Source organism: Triticum urartu, chromosome 2, assembly GCF_003073215.2.
Source record: "Triticum urartu cultivar G1812 chromosome 2, Tu2.1, whole genome shotgun sequence".
NCBI classification, from domain to species: Eukaryota; Viridiplantae; Streptophyta; class Magnoliopsida; order Poales; family Poaceae; genus Triticum; species Triticum urartu.
In genome coordinates, this window is record NC_053023.1 from 415,173,756 (window position 1) to 415,185,645 (window position 11,890).

General features: G+C 47.4%; 1 protein-coding gene across 1 annotated transcript; it reads left to right on the forward strand.

The window, feature by feature from the left end:
* Positions 1–5,800: 5,800 nt before the first annotated feature.
* On the forward strand, positions 5,801–10,829 carry LOC125537613 (potassium transporter 22-like). Its single transcript, XM_048700939.1, has 3 exons — positions 5,801–6,403; positions 6,944–7,285; positions 8,572–10,829. The coding sequence occupies exons 1-3, from the start codon at positions 6,040–6,042 to the stop codon at positions 10,491–10,493; spliced, it is 2,628 nt and encodes an 875-aa protein (XP_048556896.1). The 5' UTR covers positions 5,801–6,039; the 3' UTR covers positions 10,494–10,829.
* Positions 10,830–11,890: the final 1,061 nt, after the last annotated feature.

Sequence of the window (11,890 nt, forward strand, 5' to 3'; positions counted from 1 at the left end):
GATTTCCATGAATTTGGTAGGAATTACGTCATCTGCTTGGGAGGAGACTTGAGGAATGCCCTGCCTTCTTAACTCATATAGGAAAACTTGTCCTTCATCATGCGCCACAAACTAGCCACTATATTACTTTGTGGTGTACCTTTTAATTTGCTCCCCCTTCTATGGCACCATCATCTAGGTTTAATATAGAACCCTTTGTTCTTGATGACTCCCATTAGCCACCAAATGGAAATATTGCATGTTACTATCTCCTTCTTTTATATGTTGGACTTAAGCTCCCTTCTATTATTCTAGCACTAACAGAGCGACCCTCTAATGAGACCAACATCTGACTATATATATCTAGAATCTACTTTTTTCAAACCGGCCGGTATGTGGGAACTAATCATGTCCTTTTTCTAATTGAGAGGATCCAAAGAGTATTAAGGGCATGCTTTGAATATCTCAGGGATGATGGTAGATTTTTAATGGTCAATGCAGTGTTATCCTCTCTACCAACTTTTATTATGAGTTGCTTGTTGCTATATAAAGGAATGATTGCATAATTGGATAAATATAGGAAGCTCCTTTTTTGGAGAAGCAAGGTTTAGAAAAGATAAAGCCCCCTCTGGCTACTTGGGATTTGATTTGCAGGCCTAGAGCAAGATGGCCTTGGCATTATAAATTTCCAAATTCAAAATAATAGCTTGTTGCTCAGATGCTCCATAAATTCTTCAATCACCATGATGTCCCTTGAGTTCACTTAGTTTGGGTAGCCTACAACCTTAACACGGAACCAACTGATCAACTAACTAGTTGAACTTTTTGGTAGAGGGGACTACATCAAAGTTGCTCTCTACATACAAGGGTAAGGCAAGATGTCATGTGGAAAGTGGACATTCCATCCTATTTTCGTCAGACAACTAGAATGCCCCCCAACGCAAGAATGGCCACATCCACACTCCTATTGAAGAAGCTTGAACATAACTATCTCCCAACAATGGATTATGGGAGATTTATTTGACCATTTTCACCTTCTTCTTTCTAAAGAGGCTTATGACCAATCCAATCGGTTGATACTAATGTTTAATGAGATGCTGCTCTTTGCAACTGAAGATATATGGCAATATCCTTCTAGAGATTCCAAGTTTCAAGTTTCCAAGACATACACATTTCTAATGGGAGAGCATTGGTCCCACATGTCATTAAATGGATTTGGAACACATGATGTTAGCTGAAGCACAAATTCTTTTTCTCGTTGTTGGTCAATAACAGACTCAACACAAGAGCCTTACTTCAAAGAAATATTTTTTTACTGATGACTATTATTGTGTTTTGTGTAACATGCAAGTACTGGAAACTAGGGATCACCTCTTTTTCCATTGCCCATTTGCTCAGATCTGCTAGTCTTGTGTAGGATTGGGATTATATTGATTAGAGGGGTGAATGAGAGATTTAAAATTCCTTTCGAAACTTTAATTCTCTTAGCTTAGCACAGCGGAAATAAAACTACAATAGGAGCACTGAAACTAAACCAGAATGGGCACACAAGAATAAACAGGCTAAAGTAGTAAGAATAAGCAAAACTTCCGATGAAAGTGATCATAATCTTCCTAGTATAGCGACAGAGTACTTTCATGGTGATAATGGTGACACAGAAAGGAAACATGACAAACGACTTCGATGAACAATATGAACAAAATAGATCAAGAAACAAACAATCTACCGAGGAATGTTCATCAGAGCATGACTCAGCTAAATGACAAAGTAACGCCAAATGATCAACAGACGAGCATACAGACAAACAAATTTGAGCACAACAAACTGAAATACACTAAACAATATTACCATATATCATATAACAAACAGAGGAGAAAATTAATATCAGAGAGATATCTATCGGGACATGGTGCACAGAAGATAAACTACTGAAAGAATTGCAGTAGCATAGAAATAATCAGTGGTGCTCGGTGGCGACCGATAATTTGGAAGACCAGTTCACTCTTCTTCAAAAGGGCTACGTCTAGTTGGAGGGACTTGTGAATGAACACAGGAGCAAACCTCTCTATGTCCTATTCTACTTCAACATGAAGCCGGTCAGACTTCACCTGATTCCCCTCAGGGTAGATACTTAATGGCGATCTCCAATCTTTCGACAGACTTGCTTCGCGGACCACAATTACTCTTGATTGTTGAAGACTTTGGCTTGATGAAGACAATTACTCTTCAACACTCAAGTCAACACCTATCCGTCTAGGGAGTGTGCAACTCTCCAAATTAATAGGTACAAGAACTCTCAACTTATATCTATCGTGATGCTCAACTAGTATCTAAGTTTCCGCTCTTGATTTTCTCTCAGTGGATTTTAAAATCTCTCGGAGAGGAGTGCTCAATTCTTCTCATAATCTCAAGCGAAGCAGCCAACGATCAAAGTTGGAGTGGGGTGGCCATTTATAGCCGCAGCCTTCCCAGCAAGGAGATGACCATTTTAGACACGCGGTCGAGCCAATGGCCAACCAACACGTTTCCAAATGGTCGGGTTTTGAGCACACTGCAACTTTTCCCAAGGAACAAGTAAAGTTGACTCCTCAGTCTGAAACATATCTCTCGTAGCCCAGAAGAACAATGTCTCTCGCTGACAAGGAAAGTTTCGGAGCACAAAGAGACTTTTCTCAATCTTTCATAGGTTTCGGCTAAGCATCACAGCAGACTTAAGTATCGTATACCTATATCCATTTTAGTAGTATGGTGATCCTATGGCTCAAATAAGAGAAAGAAGAACAACGAAACAAATACTACATCTTCGCTTCGCCTTCAAACTTCTTGGCTGCAACCATTTCTTCTCGGGCACACTAAAGAGGAATTGCTTCACTTCAACAATATTTTAAGGGGTCAACTCCGCCACACAATCTTCTCGTTATAGTTTCTTCTTGAAACATACCCCTCTCTTCTCTGTAATGTAGATACTTCTCGGTGAAGTTTTTCAAACTTCACATCAGAATGTAGCATCCTTCTCGATACGTCAGGGACTATTGCTGTCTGTTTGCACTAGTAAACAAATATGTCCCTTACTGTTTCTGATAACAATCTCCAAAACCCAAGGGGGAAAACCATTGCACCAACATCTTGTTTATGCCCAAGCTGGACACCTACCCTTGAAGATTTAAAAGCAGAGATAAATCTTATCAAGACACAATTGGGTGTTCCTTTCTATAGAATTAATCATCTTAATCTCTTGGGCAATCTGGACCACGAGGAATGATTGTATTTTCAAGGGCATTGCGCCAAGCTTATATAATTGCAGGAGAAATTTAAGAAAGAGCTAAACTGGATTGAGATCGGAGCAACAAGGAAGAACTACAACAACTTGGAGAATTGGGTGAAGTCCTTTGTATAGCTTTGAGCCTTTGTCGCTCTTCTGGTGGTGGTGGTGGTGTTGTTGTTGTTGTTCTTATTGTTGTTGTTGTTGTTGTTGCTTGTATAGTTTCTTTTTTCTTTTTTCAGACTTATTATTTCGAGAATTAATATAAAAAATGCAGCACAGTCCTGATGTTTCCCTTAAAAGAAAAACATGTCTTTTCTGTCTTGTTTTGAAAACTATATGGACTTGGTACGGATCATGTTGGTTTGATTCTTTATGGCTTTGTTGGCTAGCTAGCTGGGTGTCCCTTTCTGTCAACCTATCATGGTATGAACGCTTCTTCAGGCAGGATACATGATCCTGCACCTAGCCCCTAGTACCTAGCTAGAACAGTATGTCGCTACATGGATCCATGCGGCAACTAATTGGATATAAAGAGCATCAATGGATGAAAGTGAAGTCTCAAATCTGAATATAGTTATCAAATTATGCATATGCGTATCATGAAACAAGAGCCGGGTTTAAGCCTTCCATGATTCATAGCTATACATACGTTGTCACATTTATTTAGTGGCAAACTCCGTCAAGCCACAAACAGTGTGGCGGGAAAATTGGTGACACAAGTTAGACAAAGTTTAACAAAAAATACTACAAGGCCTTCGCTGTGCTGGTTGAAAATCGCCGCTAAGAAAGTGTGCATGCCACAGTTATGACAGTGAAACAAATAATACAGTAGCCTTATGGAACTTGGCAAAGCGTCTTCTATGAACATGCCGCTAACTTGGATATTAAGATTTGCTTCTAACAATGAATTACTGTGCACCTTAATGGCTTGTTTCTTGGATAATTGAAGAAAATACATGGGAGAGATCACGTTCTTGAGGTCGCAATCTGATAAATTAGGCGTCGTGGGACATCGCTTTGGTTGGCTAATGCGTTTGGTGCCTCGCGCTAGCTAACCATTCCCCGGTGTGTCCACTCTTAACTAACTTGGTAGCCTGTCCTTGGCTAACTTCAGTTGAATTAATCTGGTAAGCAAGCACACTTGCTTATCGGGGAAGAACCTACAGAGCAATACCTGGAACAATTAATAAATAATCAATAAGCTAGCTTGCATAAAATCTCCATCAGAAATCTAGGACGTACTACTACAGATTAAGTGTTGAGTTGTTCAGAAAAAGGAAAGAAAAAAAAGGATATGTCAGTGTTCTAAAAGGATACTGGTAATTTATCAAGGAAACTATAATGGCCTGTATGGCGTCTCCTGGGTATTATGGGGCTGTTTGGTTTTAGGATTAGCATTGCCATATTTTGCCATACATTTTTACCAAATTTGACTAAGTTTAGTTCATCAAAATAAGGGGCTGTTTGGTTCCCAGCCACAGTTTGTCAAACCAAAATTTGACAGCCACAGTTTAGTTGGCATGTGTTTGGTTTTTGCCACACTTTGGCTTGCCACATTTTATTGCCCATATGGCCCATTTGTCATAGAGACAATTTTTTTGCCAACTTTTGCCAAAGTTTGGCGTCTAATTTCACAGCCACACTTGTGTGGCTTGCCATACTTGTGTGGCTAGCCACACTTTGGCTTGGCCACACTAGTATCCAACCAAACAGACCCTAAGAGCCACAAGTTGGCAAGCCTAAGGGAATATTGCCACATTTTTTGTGTGTATGCCATGTGGGGTCCAAGTGTGGCTTGCCTAAGGTGTGGCTTGAACCAAACACTCACCTAAGTTGGTCAAATTTGCCTAACTTTAGGTGTGGCAATCTTTGGCAAAGTTAGTCATAAACCAAATAGCCCCTACGTTCCTAGCTGAGGAAGAAGAGACTGTAAGAGCATAGTAGTGGGTTACTTGAGGAAAACAGAGCCATGTACAGATAAAGGCCAGACAGAAGAGAAACACCCCCGACTGAATCTTACCCCGAGGTCAATCAGTGGATCCATCAGAAATGAAGGACGTATGCGTGTGGACGGAGAGCTACAAGAGATGATCGACGATCTTGCACCGCGGTCAATGAGTGGATCCAACATAGGTAGGTAGCGTTTTTCTCACTCGACGTAGGTACGTGCGGCGGACGTGAGGTCATGCATCTGAATCCAAGGCCTGTCTACGCGTGGTTGAATTCGTGGATCCACGCTGAAATGGACCGCGCGATATCGATTTTTGATTTCCTTTGGCGTAGCAACAGCTACAGCAATGAATTGTGATCACACCCTTGTGGCCCGAGCCCGACGCTGACGCCATGAGCCGCGAAGGGTGATGGGCGAAAAGTAAGCCGCGGGCAGCTAGCCAAGCCAAGGCCATTGCGGGGACGGAATCTGTTGATCCATCAACGTCCATCTGAAAACGTATCCAGGTCGGGTCGCATAGCACAGCACCACGTATGTACTACTCCACATAAGTACTGTAGCAGCTTAATTAATTGCTGCCCTGCCGTTCACATACTCCAGCGATCGACAAGACAACTAGTACCGCGCGCTAACTCTAACCAGGGAGATGCCAATAGTAGTACTAGCTCATTATAAAAGGGAAGGTTGCATGGCGAGGCCATGAGAGGCTAGATCCATCCAGGAGCACAAGCTAGCTAGCTGGATATTGGCATGTTATTCCACGAGCTAATTAGTTACACACTTACTTCTCGGATCCTTCTCAACAATTAAGCTCAGTCATCTAGCCGGCTGGTAGCTAGGATCGATGGCTGAGCAGCAACAGAAGGGTGGTGATGATGAGGTGCTGGAGGTGGAGTGCGCGCTGGACATGCCGGAGGTGGTGCAGCGGCAGGACTCGCTGTACCGGGACGCCTCCCGGGCCGGCGGCGCCAGCCACCACGGCCATGAGCGGTGGGGCAAGACGCTGCGCCTCGCGTTCCAGTGCGTCGGCGTGCTCTACGGCGACATCGGCACGTCGCCCCTCTACGTCTACTCCAGCACCTTCACCGCCGGCGTCCGGCACACCGACGACCTGCTCGGCGTCCTCTCCCTCATCATCTACAGCTTCATACTCTTCACCATGGTCAAGTACGTCTACATCGCCCTCCGCGCCAACGACGACGGAGACGGTACGCACGCACGCAGATTTCCTTCCTCGCTTCATCTTCTTCCTCTTTTCTTCTTTCTTTGTACTAGTAGATCATAGTAATTAGATTGCGCGACGTGTTACACGTACGTACGCTGCACCTAGCTAGCTAGCTATCTTAGCATGCAACAAATTGACGCAGCATCTGCATGTACCAACAGCTTATTTGGACCCCCGACCCAACGGCAAAATTGATCGTTTGGTGCATGCATGGTACACCACCGTCTCTTGTCGTCTCTTCCTAAAAACACAAGGTTTTCCAAACTCAAGTGGGTCAAGTGGCCGTACGTGCATGTGTTTGTTTGTTGTTTATTACTGTATAATTATTATTAACACAGAGCTACTACTAGTTGATATTGTAGTTAGTGATCAACGTGATACTTCTCATATTGTCCATCATATTAATATAAATAATCCTACGATCGAGCACATGCATGGGAATGTTTGTGGTGATTTTAGTTAGCATGCATGAGTAGATACCAAAGGCCCAAATTAAAGAGGCTGTTGCATGACATGCATGCAGGCGGTACGTTCGCGCTCTACTCTCTCATCTCGCGGCACGCCAAGGTGAGCCTGGTGCCGAACCAGCAGGCGGAGGACGAGCTGCACATCCTGGAGCAGGACGACCCCAAGTCCTTCAGCCGGCGGCGCGCCCTAGCCACGCTGCAGCTGGCCTCGCCGGCGGCGTACCGCGCGCAGCGGGTGAAGGAGCTCCTGGAGACGAGCAAGCCCGTGCGCATCTCGCTCTTCCTGCTCACCATCCTCGCCACGGCCATGGTGATCAGCGACGCCTGCCTGACGCCGGCCATCTCCGTGCTGTCCGCCGTGGGAGGGCTCAAGGAGAAGGCGCCGCACCTCACCACAGGTACGCACCATGCATATACTATATCTTTCAGTCTACCTTGTACAGCATACGTACGTACTAGCGCCTAGCTAGAGGCATCAATATCATACATACAACTCGATCAGCCGGCCGCGCGCCTATTGCTATGGGTAACAAGTGTGAACGCGATCGACGACCAGCTAGCTGGAGTGTAGCGTGGCGTGATCTAGATGCAACGCAGCATAGATAGAGCAGCGAGGAAAAGCAAAAATCATTTGAGGTGGGCATATTAATTGATGCGAGAAAAACAGCATACATCCGTCCATGTCCGCCATTTCTTTTTCCGATGGGTCAGTGTGTAGTATGTGGGCAGGTAGGTCTCTTGTAGTCCAGCCGTCCAGGCATGATTAAGTGAGACGACTTTGTCGATGGCGCCGTCGCCATCCAGCAGTTATCGGTCCATCGGTATGTATAGTTGTATATATAGTGGTGTTTACGCAGCCTCACTGCTATCCACACGTACGAGTACGAGTACAGGCTCGACAGACATACTAGTACCGACATCTACTGTGCTCCACCTCTTGTGTTCAGACTCGAGATGCACACACCTGAATATAATGTTCAACTACTGCATGCTACCTCACATGTACAGTAGATGTAGGGTACGTCTTGTCTTGTACTAAGTCGTTAGCAGTCGACACCATCTTCTCCACGCAGTGATGAAATGGTGCGTGTGTGTTAACTTGTCACAAACATCAATAAATCTTGCATTTCAATCGTACATGATTCGGAGAACCGATCCATGGATCCCTTCCCTCTGTACGTAGTTTTCAGGATAGATAGGCTGTCACTCTCTAAACTCAAGATCAACAGTAAACTCTATTAACTATGCCGATACTTTTTCTTTGAGACGGTAGGAGTATCTCTATCGATACTTAACGGCGTGTGAAACCTCCAGGACACGCACTCTGAATCATTGCAGCCTCAATAAATGTTTGCAGTTATAATGGATGTGACATCCATCCATCGTAGTACTAACTTGCAAATCAGCATACACATTCATACGTTACGTATACGTACGACTACTCCAGGCTAGTAGTAGCTTACATGTTGGAGTAAAATGTTTTATCATCAACATGCATCTAGCAGCGTACCGAACTCTCAGGGATCTCATGCATGCATGCATGCATGCAGATGATATTTTGCAATCAATCAACTCGGTAGTGGAGTAGAAGATTCAGTACCCTGTAGGGTTGGGTTAAAGAAATTAACAAGAACACCGCAGCACTGAACTGATCGACTGACGGACGGATGTTGTATGCATGCAGACCAGATCGTGTGGATCACGGTGGCCATTCTGGTGGCGCTCTTCTCGGTGCAGCGCTTCGGCACGGACAAGGTGGGCTACTTCTTCGCGCCGGTCGTCATCCTCTGGCTGCTCCTCATCGGCGGCGTCGGCGTCTACAACCTCGTCAAGCACGACATCGGCGTCCTCCGGGCCTTCAACCCCAAGTACATCGCCGACTACTTCCGCCGCAACAAGAAGGACGCCTGGATCTCCCTCGGCGGCATCCTCCTCTGCTTCACCGGCACCGAGGCTCTCTTCGCCGACCTCGGCTACTTCAGCATCCGCTCCATCCAGCTCAGCTTCGGCTTCGGCCTCGTCCCCTCCGTGCTCCTCGCCTACGCCGGCCAGGCCGCCTTCCTCCGCAAGTACCCGGAGGAGGTGGCCAACACCTTCTACAGGTCCACCCCGACGGTCCTCTTCTGGCCCACCTTCGTCCTGGCCATCGCCGCCTCCATCATCGGCAGCCAGGCCATGATCTCCTGCGCCTTCGCCACCATCTCCCACTCGCAGGCGCTGGGGTGCTTCCCGCGCGTCAAGATCCTGCACACCTCCAAGCAGTACCATGGCCAGCTCTACATCCCGGAGGTCAACTTCCTGCTGGGCTTCGCCGCCTGCGTCGTCACCGTGGCCTTCAAGACCACCGTGGTCATCGGCGAGGCGCACGGCATCTGCGTCGTCCTCGTCATGCTCATCACCACGCTGCTCCTCACCGTGGTGATGCTCCTGGTGTGGAGGATGAACGCGTGGTGCGTGGCGCTTTTCTTCGCCGTCTTCATGGCGTCCGAGTCCGTCTACCTCTCCTCGGTGCTCTACAAGTTCCTGCACGGAGGGTACATCCCCGTGGTCATCTCGGCGGTGCTCATGGCCGTCATGATGGTGTGGCACTACGTGCACGTGAAGCGCTACAAGTACGAGCTGGAGCGCACGGTGTCGCCGGACAAGGTGCGGGAGCTGCTGGACGGCCGCGACCTGCGCAAGGTGCCCGGCGTGGGGCTCTTCTACACGGACCTGGTGCAGGGGATCCCGCCGGTGTTCCCGCACCTCATCGAGAAGATCCCGTCCATCCACGCCGTGCTGCTCTTCGTCTCCGTGAAGCACCTCCCCGTCCCGCACGTGGACATGTCGGAGCGGTTCCTGTTCCGGCAGGTGGAGCCGAGGGAGCACAAGCTGTACCGGTGCGTGGCGAGGTACGGGTACCGTGACCCGCTGGAGGAGGCCAAGGACTTCGCGGCCAACCTGGTGGAGCGCCTCCAGTACTACATCCGCGACGTGAACCTGTACGGCGTGGACGTGGACGCCAAGGCCGGCAAGGTGAGCTACCCGAGCTCGCGCTGCGACAGCATGGCCAGGTCGACCCGGCGCAGCAGCATGGCGATGACGATGACGATGCAGCAGCACTACTCGTCGGCGTCCTACACGGAGAGCCTTGCGCTGGCTCGGGCAAGGTCGACGTCGTCGGGGGCCACCGGGCGCATGAACATGAACGGCCTGATCATGATGCCGTCGGCGTCCTACACGGAGAGGGAGAGGCAGGGGCGGTCCATCTACGCGGAGGAGATGATGACGCCGGCCGAGTCCTTCTCGGAGCTGGCAATGCAGGTGGTGCCGTCGGGGCGGTACGCGGCGAGTAGCCAGCAGCTGTTCCAGGCGGCGAAGATGAGCCTGGAGGAGATGGCCAAGATCGAGGAGGAGCAGAGGTACATCGAGCGGGAGATGGAGAAGGGGGTGGTGTACATCATGGGGGAGAACGAGGTGGTGGCGCGGCCTCACTCCTCGCTGCTCAAGAAAGTCATCGTCAACTACGTCTACGCCTTCCTCAGGAAGAACTGCAGGCAAGGGGATAAGATGCTCGCCATCCCAAGAAGCCAGCTGCTCAAGGTCGGAATGTCTTACGAGATCTAGCTACCACTCCACCATTAGCGGACCGGCCTCGACACCCTCTACTACCTAGCATGCATGCAGCTCCGTATGGCCCCGGCCGGGTACTATTGGTTTCGAACGCTTGTGGAGGACCCATCGACCAGGAGGTTAATGTGAATTACGTACATGCGTGTGGATCAATGGCGCCACTTGCATATACTATATATGGAAGGATACGATGATCATCCATCGATCAAGGCAGATACGTAGTATTGTATACTGCTAAGGCGTACATAGCACCCTTGTATTGTAGTATATCTTTGTATTTGTAGGTTGATGTAATTCTTCTCCCCAGTTCATTTCATCATTTTTAGTTCACTGTGCGTGCATTAGGAATATGGAACTTTGCCTGGTGTCAGGTGGCTGTGAGTCATTTCGTCGGACGCTATGCAAAAGGGTGTCACTCGCCAAATCGCACATTTGTTGAGTTTCTTCCACATGGACTGAATTCCTGTCACGTACCACTCGACTAACTTATCTGTGTTCTTTAGTCTATAACTAGCCATACCCGCGCGGCGGCACGCCACGCCTCGTCGATACATAGTGTCTATAAGTGATGTCTTTATTGTATGCAATAAATTTCAAATGAAAGTAACAGTACTGTATGGATAAAGTTATATTCTAAAAAAAGAAAATAATATGCATAGAAGCAAACTGGGAGGCGAATTGGAAAACATGAATTTATTCATCACATGGTCAATATATTTTGCAAAGTAGAAAATACACATTGCCATTATCACACCAACAAGATCGAACACATTAGAGCCATTCATAGCTTATATCATTCTAGTGAGACCTCCCGGGTGATTGGTGCGTGCGATGAAGTGGTAGCTTTTGCATATTCTTGCGTACGATCTTGTTGTGGCTTAGCATGGTTGCATGAGATTACTGAATCATCAATATGTGGGCGGTGAGAATGCAATGGTATGATGCCTTAAATTTGGTTGCATATCTTTGCCAAGACCTTAGTCCGTCTTGTGAGCTCATTTCGCTGAGTAATTATTTGCTAGTTGTTGCTGCTCCAAACAATATGAACTGGTTTCTATGCAAACTTGAAGTATGATGTATCAACTTTAGGGTGCATAATGGTTAAATTAGCTCATTCATGTTGAGGTTTCATTGTAAGACATGGGGCAGTGTGATGTCGATGATTTATGTTGAGTTTCCATGTGTTGTAAAAGGAAGTCTCATGTATCAACTCTTTGATTGTTTGACTGGTTGCTAGTTTTGGTTGCCGTGGCCGGTCGGGAGGGAGAGTGCAATCGTGTTACCGATGTTCTGTTTGTCCACAAACCACGCGAGAAACGCGTGTCCTGAGCGCGCGAGCCCCCCCCAGGATGTCCAAACCGCGCCAGAACGCCGCAGCTCGGCCACCGAGC

Bases quoted from the DNA above. Each gene is read 5' to 3' on its own strand.
- LOC125537613 (XM_048700939.1), top strand. From the start codon at position 6,040: ATGGCTGAGCAGCAACAGAAGGGTGGTGATGATGAGGTGCTGGAGGTG. The intron at 6,404-6,943 runs GTACGCACGCAC...ACATGCATGCAG, and splicing joins CGCCAACGACGACGGAGACG to GCGGTACGTTCGCGCTCTAC. The intron at 7,286-8,571 runs GTACGCACCATG...GTATGCATGCAG, and splicing joins GGCGCCGCACCTCACCACAG to ACCAGATCGTGTGGATCACG.